The sequence below is a fragment of the Colletotrichum higginsianum genome, chromosome 5 (assembly GCF_001672515.1).
Source record: "Colletotrichum higginsianum IMI 349063 chromosome 5, whole genome shotgun sequence".
NCBI classification, from domain to species: Eukaryota; Fungi; Ascomycota; class Sordariomycetes; order Glomerellales; family Glomerellaceae; genus Colletotrichum; species Colletotrichum higginsianum.
In genome coordinates, this window is record NC_030958.1 from 2,974,430 (window position 1) to 2,988,653 (window position 14,224).

Sequence of the window (14,224 nt, forward strand, 5' to 3'; positions counted from 1 at the left end):
ACATATCGCGGATCCCGTGGGGAGTAAGCGGGCAGCGGCGGCAGTTATTGGCGTGGGCCGGCCGGTCGCATGAGAGATGGCCGGGCTAATGCTCGATTACGTCTCCTAGATCCCCGGGCAATTCGAGCGGACAGCTGCTCGAGATAACATCCAGGAGAGATGTTAATGGAGGGTGTTCCAGGAACCCGGAATGCGGCCTTCAAATGACATGCTCAGAACTTGCGAAAATCAGCCTTGGTTGCATCTGTTGGAACCAGCGGCAACCAAGTTCCACTGAAGCATGTGCCTGACTGATTTACTGTAGGTGCACAAGACATGTATCTCCAGTCTGCCAGGTCCGTAGGTAAAAGAAATCGGGGGTGTAGTCAAGGACGCCAGGGAAGGGCCGTTGGTCTGCCAGCTGTACCAGTTGTGACCAGCAACCTGACTGCGTGGGGGGGACGACGAGACCATGGAGGATGGAGCAGGACAGTGCTCTGGAATGCTGAAGTATCGCAAGGGACATCACATCTGACGCGGCTGAGAAACAGGTGGTCAGCCGTGGCATCCGTCCTGTGTCTGGACACCAGAGGATTCTAAACGGGTGCAGAAGAAAATGAAAGAAAAAAGGGGGGAGGGGGGTTAGCAACCACGGCGGGTCCATTTCGAAGCTTGTTGTCAAAAAGAGATGCCTGCCTCCGTAGATGAAAGGTCGAATAGGCGTCCATAACCAAACGATTGGAAGAGTGCCAGCGGGTGACGACTATTGGATGCTGCCTTCGGATTGGATTGGGCTGACAGGAGCCCTTCGATAAACCAGGAGATTGTAATGTGCCATTTGGGGGACCATGACAACATATCGTTGGGGTCAATATCGCAAGCCCCCCGATACTAGCGAACGTACATGGGTTGTTGTAGCGAGCGCATTCAGTGGGTTCTCAACTGTACCTTCTGGCTATCTAGTTGCTTTCTCATGCTCGAGTACCCTGCTCTGCTCTGATAACCAGATCTCTGTAGTGGGCAGGAAAAGCCCACGGTCGTTCACTTATGCGTCCCAGTAGTGATCCCCGAGGATCAGTTCGTCGAGGTTAATGGTAGGCTATCATGATGTAACTCGAGTGCGGAACCTTGGCGATAACTTGGCGGGAAGGGGAAATCATTTTGGAACGAGGGCGGAGGAGCCGGCGAAGTAAGGCAATGGCATCTCGTCGAACTGTGCCAAGACTAGCAAATCCAGCCTGACGCCTCAGCTATCAGATCATTCACGATGCAGCAAACTGGCGGTCGCCAAAGCGCCACTGGGTCTGACGATCAAGCACAGTATACGTGTAAGATCATGGATGCGCAAACATATGTTGCAGGATCAAATGATGCTGATCCCCGCGTTTACTCTGTAAGTATCAGTGGTGTGTAGTTGCATGGACAAAGGCGGCGATAGATAAAATGCTAGGAAATCTTGGCCACGTATCGATGTCTGGTGGGTGACTCTGGGCCTTGGGAGTTGCATCTCGGAAACTAGAAAGCCTCATCCTGGACATGTGGTGAAAGAGGACAGTGGCAACCCGCTTTTAAGTGTCGAAAAACCGACGACCCTAGATAGGGCGCAATCCTACTACAGGACGAGAGGCACATCGTCATGTGGTATGGTGTAATCGAGACACTCTATCGATGAGTATCACGGATAATCAACGGGTCCACGTTCATTTGAAGCGCTGCGGTGGAAGGAATACCCGCACGCAGCTGCTGTTGGGAATAGCGAATGATACGCTCGCAGATTGCAGATTGGAGAATGTAAAGGGTGGTCGGGGACCGGAGGATCGACTGCATGGATGGTGGTCGAGTTGTGCGGAAGGCCGTTCCTCATTTTGTGAAGAGAAGCGAAAGGAGAGGGATCCGGATCTGCTCTTGTGGCGCTGTTGCCGACTCGCAGCGGGGCCGTTTAGTTGAAACAGTAGCCAGCATCTCCACTGGCGTCACCACGTCTTACTTTCTCATCTAGATGAGGTACGTATCGTCCACGTCTGCCCAGCCAGCAACCAACCAGTAGAGGGCACGTACCTCCAAGGCACCTACTTGTACTTGTGTCGCCTGAGTTCCCCCCACCCCGCCCAATGACCTGAAGGGCAAAAACTGTACATCACCAACCGCCCCTCAGGGCTTCTTCCCCCGTCTGCGTCTCTATGGGTAGAGTTGGTATGGTACGGAGTACCTAGGCTTGTATCTTGGGTACCTACCTACCTAGGTGGGTAGGGTTATCATCATCACTGCACATACTAGATTGGTCCCTGCAGGCTTCTGCCTCCCGGTCGTGCTTCATCTTGGGGACCCTGACTGAGAGTGTGGCCCCCTTTCCCTTTCCCCTCCCACTTCCACCTTCCACAAGGCGGCGCATCTAATATTGGCAGGGCATCACACCAACACGAAAAATCTCCGTGAGTCGCTCGATTGACGACACTCAACACGTTCGCCCCCGCAGTGTGTGGTGGTGGTGACAATTTGATCAACTCGATGATCTGAAGCACTGTGTCCACCGCTGAATGCCCTGCTCTATGGTATCATCCTCTGGACCTCTGCTGGGTAATTTTTTCTTCCTTGGCTCTTGGCACGAGCTCTGAACCCTTCCACAGGCGGCTGCACGAACAACAGGGTTGTTTGTCATTGAGCCATCTGCAGCCCGCAAGGGGGTCAGAGCTTGGCCGCTGATCAAGAGGGCCAGACCAACGGACTCAAACAGCCTTTTTGAAGGAGCGGAAGACGGCAGATTGGACTCGTTTACGCCCACTCGACGTACTGTCGACGTGACAGCCACAGCCCGAGCCACGGCAACCAGAAACAACATGGTTTCAACCGTTGCGTGTCAACCGGCACGGCCGTTGTCTGATATTCTGATACCGGCGATACCACGCGCCTTGCCCTATGTCCAAAAGCCTTGGCTCACCTCGTCCACCGACGAATCCATCGATGGAAAATCCAGTGCTTGAGTTGACACTTGAAATAAATCCTCAGGCGTTGCGACTCGCCCTCATGTGGCTGTTCGAAAGCACCGTCCCCGATCCCAACCTTAACAGCAGGTCGTCTCCAGCTTTCTGCAAGTCGTCGGAACCAGATGGCGAGAGGCACGAACGGTTCGTCGACTGGGCCTACCTGGTCTCGTGTGTTTCGGCCGTGCCTTGGCCGAACTTGCAGCTAACGGGGCAAGAATGACACGCCAGTTGCCGCCGTCCAGGCACATCGCGCAGTGTGTCGATTTTGCATGCAAGCACACATCCAACCCGTTCAGAATCACTGCCGACTCAGAAGTGCAGGAAAAACGGTTCAAGTAAAAACAATGACTGCGTGAGGCTGCTTAAAATGTTGAGGGGTTGGCCCGAGTCACGGGCTGCCGCATGAAGCTGCAATGCAGCGAATTCTGGTGTTACCCCCCCCACATCACAGCCATTGAGAAGAAAAAGGCCGACGACCCTTATTTGGTCTTGTGATCGTTTGGATGTCCTAGAAAGGATGCCATAATGGACGCGCATTGCCTTTCGCAGATATGCCGCAACAAGCAAATGCTCAATGGCATCGGTTGCAAGCGCAACGGCCCTTTCGTTTTTTGCCCGTCTCTGGCTGGCTTTGGTAGCAGTCCGTCTCGCAGCGTGACAGCTTGCCAACAGGTGAATGTTTGCGTCGGATGATCAAACACACCGGACACAGAGTCGTTAGTGAAATGACCGTGGCAATGCTTAGTAGGTAGTTAGATGTACATGCCCGTAAGCCACCGCCGGCCAGGGGAAATATGGGCATCGACTTGCTGCAGCTTCTGTACTGCAGCAATACTCGTTCGGCTCTTATTCAATGGGCCTGGATGTGGGTGCCAGTTGCCAAATGTACCGTCCAAAGTCCCTTGCTCATTGCGCTCTGCACTACCCACCTTGTCTCATCAGTCTGGAGATTCAAGACGGTTGGCAATACGAAATAGTAATTTCAGCCTTTCAGCCTGGACACGCACGTGGAATCGAGGATACAAGAAATACGGCGCTGTCCCAATGGTATATTTGCGCCAGTCTCCGATGTGCTAGTACTGCTAGCAAGAAACCAGACTCTGGCTCACGCAGTATGTCAACATGTGCTTGTGCTTGCATTTCCGTGAAACCATACACGATACCTGGTAACTCGTCCTGCCCTTCCTTTAGATTGAATGAAGCCTCATTACCTCTTTACTGGCCCCTGACATGAACCCTAAATGTGACTGTGCAGCCAGCCAGTGAGGGAACTGAGGTGCCTGGCGGGAGGAATCAGAGCCACACCCCTCCCTCCCCTCAGTCCCCTCCACTCCTTTGCGAATCGAAATGACCCCAGTAATTAACAGAGGGGAATTGGACCCGGTGGGGTTTGAGGATGAGGGGTCCCACTGTTTGTGCCACAGACTGAGCTCTCAAGCCTTCTTCATCTCTGCTCTCGCATCCCGTTCACAACCAAGGCTGTGCATTATCCGGATCCGTACCGACGGGCGGGTGGCACATTTAATCTTATGTTTACTCTGTCTGTCCGTTGAGCAAAACAAAACGTTTGCAGGTTAAATAACCGCATACACAAGACAGGAAACGATTGACCGTGGTACAACGATCATTCTGATGATGTCCCATCCTCTCTGTGCGGTGCGAAAAGTGATCTGTACACAACCACAACTGCCCATATGCCTGCACAAAAGATACTTTATGCTTCAGGTACCGGCGGGCGGTGGGGGTTACTTTGCCCAGGTTCACCTCGAGTCCGTGCCTGATGCCTCCAACGCGGCCGATATCAGCAACATTATTTTGGGTTCCGTCGTCTCATGTCACTGTAAAGCCCAAAGCCAGCATAAGGATCTGGCATGGGCTGTGCCATCGTTCCTGGAACATTGGCGAAGGCAGGAAGAAGTCCTTCGTCCATGACAACTGATGATGTCTAGTTCCGCAACCAAGAAAAACAATAATGGAAATAGTGCCATTACCAGCTGGCGAGGCATCGAAGGTATGTACAGTGTCTGTATTCTGTCTGTCCGTTCAATAGCCAGCCCAAGCAGTGTGGCCCCATCGTCCCCGTCCCCGTTCCCCCGTCCCCGTCCACGTCCCGTCCGCTCAGCCCCGTCCAGAATCGCTTCCCCAATCCCACATCGACCACTGCCGGTTCATTCCCTTCTCCCTCCTCCCCTCACTCCTCCTCGTCTTCGTCTGCCCACCAGCTGTCTCTTATGCCCGCTTGTCCGCCTCGGTGCGGAGGGTCTCTTTTTTCTCTTCTTCTCGTACACACTAGCAGCGCCTTGCCTTCCACCTCATCCCAGCCAGTCACCAGAGGAGGACCTACCTACCCTAGGTACCTAGGTATTTTATTGTTGACCTACCAAGAGCTACAACAGGGCCCGCGCGCACCGCCGCCCACTGGCACCACCCACCCCCCCTACTCTGCCTTCGTTAGAGAGGCACTCCCGCCAAACCACTCATTAATTACCTACTCTTGTGTCTCGTTACGGGCCCGGACAGCCGCCCCCCTGAGCCCATCCCTCCCTCCTGTCCACCTTTCCCCTGCCATTGCTGCTGAGGAACTACCGCCTGGTCAAGCCCAGGGCTTGCCATAGTCTCGCTCGTCCTTCACGTCGGACGTCGCACCTCTTCATCGTTCCTGACCATTCGACCACCTAGGTACCAGATCAAAATTCCCAAACCCGACAAGTCGGCGCCAACTTTGCTCTCGCCTCGTTTGCAGGATCAAGGCCCATTACACTTCCCTTCGTCGACTTTGCACTCTATCCCACCCTAAAACCACCATTTTCTTTCCTTGCCGACGTCCTTTCACATCCCTTCTCTTTCGCCACCGTCGCTGCCGCCCAAAGGCTCCGCATCATCGAGCACCATCTCCGACGAATTACCTCGAACCCCCAGACGAAGCCCACAGAGCGCTATCACGACGGCACCATCCAAGCCGCTCGCTACTGCTACTACGGTCGATTTTTCTTCTCGCCCCCCCATCCGTGTGGCTTTGCCGCTATCGCAGCCTCGAGCACCACACAGACACCCCCCTCGAGCGCTGCTCACTCGACGCTACGCTGCTCGAAGTACACGCCCATCCCATCGAGCTACTAGCACGAGACGCACAGCCTTTCGACCCTCTCGCCCCCTCATCGCCCATGATACAGCTCCTCCGAGTCGATCCTTCGCCCATCCATCGTCGTGCTGCCGACGTTACGTTCATGACCGGCGACCAAGTCGACGTTCTACTTGCTAGATAGTTATCCCGACAGCGTCCCGGGAAGAAAAAGAAAAAGAACGAAGCAAAATCGAGGACGCCCTGCCCGTCATGGCCGCCGTCGTAGAGGATTACTTGGAAAGTCCCATGGATCAGGACGACGTCTTCCCTTGCAAAGGCTGTGGAGAGGTATGATGGCCCACACCGCCGACTGACTATCCTGCAAGCACGTACTGACGGTGGTGCCCTACTCGACTAGATCCTGGAAGAGGGCAAAGCGTTCGAACTTGGTATGTTTGTTCAGTTGCTTCCTCTTTTAACCCCCTCTATCCCCATTCTCTGCCCATACTCTACTCTGAGTAGCATCTTCTCTCTGGCTTCGTTCCGCGGTCATGCTGTCCCACATGGCCATGCCGTCGGCAGTATCTAAGTTCAATCAAGCTAACGAGTCGCCTCCAAATTCAGCCGGAAATCGATGGCATCTGAACTGCTTCCGCTGCAACACTTGCGGCACCCTCCTCGACTCCGATGCGAACCTGTTGCTCCTCGGCGATGGCTCGCTTATCTGCAACAACTGCACTTATAGCTGCAGTGCCTGCAACAACAAGATTGAAGACCTCGCTATCCTTACTGGCGACCAGGCCTTCTGCGCAACATGTTTCCGCTGTCGCAACTGCAAGCGTAAGATCGAGAACTTGCGATACGCGCGGACGTCACAAGGCATCTTCTGCATGAGCTGTCATGAGTCGCTTATGGCACGGCGGAGGAAAAAATCAAAGGCGGCAGCCCAGGCCAAGTCGAAGGAGAAGGACGGATCTCCTATGATCACGGACAAATCGCTACCCGCTCTTCCACCCAACGCCATACCCCCAAATGCCTTTCACGATACTAGGGTTGACCCCGACTCCGACAAGGAGACACCGACTGAGTTGTCTCCCAGACCGCGTCCCGCCTACAGTAGGAACGACTCGTCGTCCAAGAACGGCGGCCGACCTTCGCGCTCCCCTGAGCGTGTTTCTGAGTCGAAGGACAATGGTTTGGGTTTGCCCTCGTCGAACTACCGCAATAACCGTAATTCGACTATGTACGCCCCGAGTGGCAGCAATAATAACGTCGATACCAACGGCGGTGGTGACGACGGCTTTTTCATCCCCGTTGCCCTGGATCATACGCCGGCTTCAAACGCAACCCCACGTTCAACCTCGGAGAACACGTCGAACGCGTCCAAGAAGCAAGACAAAGAGTACTTCAGCCTCCCTCGGGCCAGCACGGACAGGAAGGGCGACTCCCAATCCTCGACGCCCCATATTGCGTTCCAAGAAAAGGGTCGACAACCTTCGTCCGACTACGAGTCTGGGCCTGTCAAGCTGCCTCTGCGCAAGACGTCTAAATCGTCGAGAAACGACAACCGGTCGTCAGTCATGAACGACGAGAAGACGCAGAAAGTAACCTCTGGCAAACTCTCGCCCGCAATTGATGAATTTAAGCTGCAGGACGCGCCGAAGAGCAAAAAGCTCATCAGCCCGAGGAGCGCCTCTCACTCGGCCGCCATGACCCCTGATAGTGGCAGCGCCAAGAGCAGCGAAGGTGTTCTGCGCAAAGATAATGAGCCATTCCCGAGCTTGCCTTCGTCCGATTCGCCTCCCCGCAGGGGCAGTGGTACAGCTCGATCGTCCCAGGATTCGAGACAGCGCGAAGAGGGCGAAGTGCGTCCCTCAATGGACTCCATCTCTTCCTCGCGAACAGACACGACGGCTGGCAAGTCAATCCCCCGAAAGGAGCTGCCATCCACACGCAGTGGTAGGTCTTCCCCGTACTCGTGTTTTATCATGATGCAAGACGCACCGACTCTAACCTTCTTCCCACAGTGAACGGCAAGCCTGGAGGCTCTTTGAGTCGATCCGCTACGCACGATGAGACAAGCTCACCGGGACTCTCCGCTGCGCGCCCAAACATGACTGAGCACAAACTGAGCGATACTTACATGCAGCCTCGAGCACCTCCGCAACCGCCCGGCGTGTCCGCGAATACTCCCAAACCTCCCGCAAAGGACGCAAAGGACCAGACGAACGTCAATGAGGAAGGGAAGGTCTCACCGAAGCTACCCAGATGGAGCGCGGGTGGCGATTTCAGTATGGATGAGGACATGGCCAGGATCCTCGGCACTGACGAAGGTTCATCATCCATCCTTCGCCGTGTGTCAAATGCTGTTCGTCACGGACGCACCAACAGCACTGAAGGCGGCCATCCTCAGCTTCCCCAGCATCCTCACAGAGTGACTGGCCATACGCGCAGTATTAGCGAAACCACACGCGGCACAGCCTCACCTCGTTGGCCCAAGACGCCCATCGCCGAGGATCCCAACGGGCACGAGATCAGTAGCCCCATTTCCCTCCACTCGAGCGACGACCCAGCGTTTCTCAAGCGGCAGCTGCGTAGCTCAGAGAATCGTGTAGCGGAACTAGAGAGACAGTTCACCACGGAGAAGGACCTGAAGCGGCTGAACAAGACGCTTATTGAGAAGCGCAAGACAGTCTCGGTACTGGACACACAGACTGAGATTATGATTCGTCAGCTCGAGGTCTTAGCCGGATACGTCGAACGCGCGAAGGAGACAAAGACGCCTGTCGACCCGCGCGACCTGGAAGATTCCGCCATCAAGGAGTTTGTGCAGAAGCTTGACAAGGTCAAGCAGGCGATGAGCGCAGCGATCGAGCAACTCCACGCCGAGCGCGACGACCTGGTTGACGAGAAGAACCAAGCGATCGCTGACAGGGACCGCGCCCTCTTGGAGTTTGAGCAGCTCTCGTCCAAAAACGCACAGCTCGCCGACATGAACAACGACCTGACCCATCAGATCCAGGAGCGGTTCAAATCCCAGATTGGCGGTGACCTCAAGTCGCCGAACGGGCTAGGCATCTACAGCCAGAGTAAGGTTTTCTCGTCGTCCCAGCTGAACCTGGTTGATTCCGCCAGCATGACGACGACTCTCGTTCATGAGACGGATGAGCCGGTGGTTGAGGCCAGGCCGACCGTGGTTGACATTAGGAAGGGCCAAGTTAAGAAGTTCAATTGGAAGAAGGGCTCAAAGGGCTTGGCGCAGAACGTGGCCAAGGGTGTCAACCGTGCTGTCGTCGCATTCCAGCAGGAGCGCGAGCGCGGCCCACACCAGGGCTTGACTGGCGACAACATCGGCCTGCCGTACAACATGACCGTTTCTCAAGTGGAAGCGCCTGTTGCCCCGGCCCCTGCGACTGCGCAGAAGGGCGCTCAGCAAGCAGCTGATCGCCAGGGCTTCGGATTCTTCAAGAAGGGCAACAACCAGAAGTCCATGTCCACGACCAACGTTTCAACGCCCACCATCGCAGAGGCGCCCACTATCTTGTTTGGCTCCGATCTAACCGAGAGAGCCGACTACGAGCGCCGCACCATTCCCAGCGTAGTGACGCGTTGCATTGAAGAGGTCGAGCTCCGTGGTATGGATATTGAGGGCATCTACCGAAAGACAGGCGGCAATTCGCAGGTGAAGATGATACAGGAAGGATTCGACAAGAGCGAGGATTACGACATTTCAGACCCAGGCCTTGACATCACCGCGGTGACGAGCGTGCTCAAGCAATACTTCAGAAAGCTCCCGATGCCCCTGCTGACATATGAGGTGTACGACAGAGTTTTGGAGTCCAATGGTAAGTCCGCCAAGACAAACGTGCACTCTTAATTCTGACGTTGCGTCTAGCTCTCGCCGACCAGACCGAACGGTGCGACCATCTTCGCAAGGTGTTTAGCACGATGCCCCAGCGACACCGTGATTGCCTCGAGTTTCTTATGTTCCATCTTGCGCGGGTGGCACAGCGAGAGCCTGAGAACTTGGTAAGCTCCAGCACCATGGATTGCATGCTTGCACCAATACTAACGATACCTCAGATGTCGCCCAAGAACTTGGCGGTTGTTTTCGCTCCGACCATCATGCGTGACACCAGCCTGGAGCGAGAGATGACCGACATGCACGCCAAGAACCTGGCTGTGCAGTTCGTTATCGAAAACAGTCATACCATCTTTACCGACTGAGAAACAAGCTCGCTTGGATGGTTCGAACAGACGTTGGAAACCCCTGTACATATCGACGCACCCACGACTTTACGCCTTCGAAAACTGTGTTTTCCTTCAATGACCCCTGGTTCGGAGAGGCGCACACCCCCGCCAACGGCCTATGATTCAACGCCATTGGAATCCAGTGCTTTCGGGTGCTGGCCCAGACCGCCAGGTAAGGGGTTCAACCCGGGCCAGGGAACCTTAATGATATCCGAAATATTCTTGCTCCGGGGCACGAAAGGGAGTTGCCTGGTTCTCGAAGGCGGGTTTCGGGAATCAGGACGGGTGGGACGTGTTTTACTTTCGTTGCGAGCGCGCGCCTTTCACAACTCTTACTCGTTGGGATCCGAGTGATGAGGATGCCTTGGTTTGTGGCGAATTTTGTCTTTCAGCAGTAGAAAAGGAGTGGGCGAGGAGGGGGGGCGAGTTGAACATATATTCGACGACGAACGAGCACGCGGCTGAACAGTGGAAGAGCATGCATGATACTTGCGCCCAGAGAGCCATTAAGGGAGGGTGCGCGGCTTCGAGTGATGTTGTAAATATCTAGCGGACGGCTCGGCCGTCGATTCCTTTCAAACGGGAAAAGAATTCCAACCAAGAGAAATCTCTTATAGTGCCTCGTGCCTATGATCATGTGATATGTAAACATGTGGTATCAAACTATCGCGTAACGGAGACTGACGGGCCTTCACTTTTTTCTAGTTTATTAAAATGAATGCTCTTCCGTCACCTTCCTGCCACCAACGGCAACGACAACAAACGCCCTACGGCCGCTTCACCGGCCAGATGCGCTTCAGCCCCCTCTTACTTGGAGTCACCCACCATGCGCTTCACCTTCTCGAGCAGCAGCGCGCTCTCCCTGCCGAGACGACGCTGGCCATCCTCGCCGCCCTTGCGGGCCTTGGCCATAGCGCGGCGGTACCGCTCGCGATCGGCCGTCTTGCGCTCACGTTCCTCGCGGCGGCGCTGGATCTCGGCGCGGCGGGCCTCAGCCTCGGCGCGCTTCTGCTCGGCGTGGGCGAGTTGCTTCTCGTAGTAGCCCGGCTTGCGAGGGCGGCGGGGTTTGCGCGGTTCATAGAGGTCCGCAGCGGGGGTGTCGGCAGCGTCTACCACGTCCCCCGAGGCGGCAGTAACGATGCGGGTGCCGGGGAGATCGGCGTTAGAGCCGGTGGCGGCGGCGGGCCCGCGTTTGCGCTTCACAGCCACGGTGTTTGGGTTCGGGAGCTCACCGTCGTTGGTGAGCATTTCGGCGCGGGAGGGATGGATTTCCCCCTCGAGAGGAGGCGGGGCTGGTGTTGTGCCCGTGCTCGTCGCGTCTGTTGATGGGGTCGATGCTGCTGCTTCCCTCGCCACGGGTTCCGGTGAGTTGGACGGCTCTCTGGTTTGGGGTTCTTGGACATCGTCCAGTTCGTCGTCGCTCGAGGCTTCTTTTGCAGACGCGGCGGCAGCCGCGACGGTGTCATGTTGCTGGGCCTTTGAGGAATCCTGCGAGGCGAGCTCCTTCTGTTTGATCTTGGCGTAGGCTTTCTTTATCTTGGCCTTGTGGATGAGTTCCAGCTTTTTCTTCTCGACTGCGGATCGTGTTAGCACGCGTATGAGAAGACCCCCAGTAGACAGAGTTCACCCTTTCGGCGCCATGGTCCCTCGGGAAGGTTATCAGGGCCGACGCGGAAGCCTTTGCGTTTCTTTGCCTGTTGGCCATCCTTGGGAGAAGACGCTGTTGCGCCCTCGGCGGCGCGTTTAGGGGCCATGTTGGTTGCGCTTGGCGACTTTTTCCCGAGATGTTTCGTGTGAGGTTAGACTATGAGAGAGAGTGTGTATGTGTGTATGTGTATTTTGTGAGAGAGCAAATGAGGCGATGCCCAAACTCTCGTGAAATACGTGAGAGATGTACTGGTTCAGTCTACCAGGCTCTCGACTCGTATTCCGATGTGAGGTGCGTATGAGTGGTTCCTGGCGTAGGCGGCTGATGTTGAATCGGACCTTTTGAGTGAGGTTCGAATGTGTAAATGGGCGCGAGACTTGCCAAAGCGAGGATGAAATTTTTGGTGGGACTCTTAACCACGAGAGGATCGAAAACGGCATAGTGTAGACCCGCTTTTTACCGGTTGGATGACGGATCTGCTATGGGTCCTCCGGCTTTTGGGTTTTTTTTTGGGGGGGGGGGACCTCACGACATCAACGTCAACACCGACTTGAACATTTCATGCTTTTACAAGGCTCATATCTCAGGTGATGCATATACTCGATCATTTGACCATGATCTTTGTCACCTCACTTTTCCTATCTCGATATTCTTCGCCAGTCGGATAGCTTCCACCAGTGTCCTACTTCCCCCTCTTCCCCCAGTGCCTTTAACGTGTTTGAGTCTTCCTGGCACCTCGAAGCCCGCGGGTCATAGGGCGTGCCTTCCTCTTGAAAGGGCTCCTAACGACAAATTCATGTGCTTGTTTGCTACGCGAAGTGGAATTGCATCTCCAGTTACGTGTGTGACTGACCCGCGAGCTGAGAAGAACAGCAAGCCAACGAGTATCGTCCGTCAATTGTTTTTATCCATTCATAGTACAACACACATGAGCTGAAATCCAGCAGTAGTAGCAGAAGACCATTCAACACTCCATAGTGAGCCGTCATCGGCTTTTCCTGGTTTCTTAGTGAAGTAAAGTTAAGATGATCGATCTTAACTACTCACGGTGGCCTCGTAGGCATCACCTCACCCTCTCACTTCATCCTATTTACCCCCCCAAAAATGCAGAGCTCCCATAACAAGTTCAGCGATAACGCAGACCATCTTGGGGGACGCCCCTTCATGGTCTAGTTGGCCAAAGTGGGAAACTCCGTATTTAGGGAGTCACAAATACCACCAAACCCTCTGGGTTTGAGTTCCCTATCACCTTTTGATGCGACAGGCTCGGTAAGAGCGGGGTCTCTTGGAGATTGGGAGTCGGACATTCTTTTTCTTTGTGTTTTTTTTTTTTGCTGCAAAGCTTTGGATACTGGCAAGAATGGCTCACTCGTTGATGATAGTAATCTTGATAGCAATGGCCTCAACTGCGACTGTAAAGCACGACGCAATACAATTTCTTCTATTACTTATTTCCATGTGACTACGTAAGCTCTGCCTGGCATATATGTTATGCCGGTAGGAAGAGCCCAACGGGGCTCCTTCTTTCTAATCAAGAGGCCATCTCTCGTGTCTCTACTTTGTCTATCATTGCGGCTTGAACATCTCATCCCACACAACACCATCCACTGGCAAATCTCCGTTTCATCTTAGCCCCCTTATTTCTCACAGCTTCTCTTTCAGTCTGACGAAGAGACTCTCAGCCTTTGCCAGCACCCTTCCTTCTTCATCCTCGATCCTCCCCTCGATCAACCATTTCCTGCCCTTCACACTCACGACCTCGACGACGCACAACACCGTTTGCGGCGTCGCCACGGGACGCACGTACGTCACGTTGAGGTATGCCGTCATGTAGGCCTCCTCCGGGATGAGCCCCTCGGCCTTGTTGATGAGAAAGATCATGCCGATGGTCTCGTCGAGCACCGTCGCGACGATGCCCCCGTGCGACACGTTGGGATACCCGTTGACGCCGGAGCGGAGGGTCAAGAGGGCTCTGAGCTCGCGGATCAGGTTGCCGCCGCCGCTGCTACCTGGTATCGTTGCTGATGAAGACGATGAAGACGATGAGGAGGAGGAGAAGGAGGAGGAGGCCGGGGAAGAAGGTCGCTTGTAGAAAGCCAGATACGCGGCTATCGTCTCCTCTGTGTGTAGCGTCGTCGAAAAGAGCTGGTCCTCAGTGCTTGGCTTCGGGAACCGCGACGGCGCCGTGTCGCGGACAATGCCCGACTCGCTGAGGAGCGCCGCGCACCACGGGATGCCGAGGAAGTGTTGCATGTCTGGGTTGGCCGACTTCATGTTTGCTGTACTATTTTTCCTTTT

General features: G+C 55.0%; 4 protein-coding genes across 4 annotated transcripts; 2 read left to right on the forward strand and 2 right to left on the reverse strand.

Moving 5' to 3' along the window:
* Positions 1–3,003: 3,003 nt before the first annotated feature.
* CH63R_07771 (uncharacterized protein) lies at positions 3,004–3,302 on the forward strand (the record flags this gene model as incomplete). The annotated part of the gene is made up of 2 exons (XM_018302745.1): positions 3,004–3,131; positions 3,206–3,302. The coding sequence occupies 2 exons, from the start codon at positions 3,004–3,006 to the stop codon at positions 3,300–3,302; spliced, it is 225 nt and encodes a 74-aa protein (XP_018157523.1).
* Positions 3,303–6,297: 2,995 nt separating this feature from the next.
* Positions 6,298–10,254, forward strand: CH63R_07772 (RhoGAP domain-containing protein; the record flags this gene model as incomplete). The annotated part of the gene is made up of 6 exons (XM_018302746.1): positions 6,298–6,375; positions 6,446–6,476; positions 6,652–7,986; positions 8,055–9,872; positions 9,923–10,056; positions 10,111–10,254. The coding sequence occupies 6 exons, from the start codon at positions 6,298–6,300 to the stop codon at positions 10,252–10,254; spliced, it is 3,540 nt and encodes a 1,179-aa protein (XP_018157524.1).
* Positions 10,255–11,085: 831 nt separating this feature from the next.
* On the reverse strand, positions 11,086–12,032 carry CH63R_07773 (uncharacterized protein; the record flags this gene model as incomplete). Its single annotated transcript, XM_018302747.1, has 2 exons — positions 11,086–11,852; positions 11,906–12,032. The coding sequence occupies 2 exons, from the start codon at positions 12,030–12,032 to the stop codon at positions 11,086–11,088; spliced, it is 894 nt and encodes a 297-aa protein (XP_018157525.1).
* A 1,538-nt stretch (positions 12,033–13,570) lies between these two features.
* Positions 13,571–14,200, reverse strand: CH63R_07774 (Thioesterase superfamily protein; the record flags this gene model as incomplete). The annotated part of the gene is made up of 1 exon (XM_018302748.1): positions 13,571–14,200. One exon carries the CDS (start codon positions 14,198–14,200, stop codon positions 13,571–13,573), a length of 630 nt encoding a protein of 209 aa, XP_018157526.1.
* Positions 14,201–14,224: the final 24 nt, after the last annotated feature.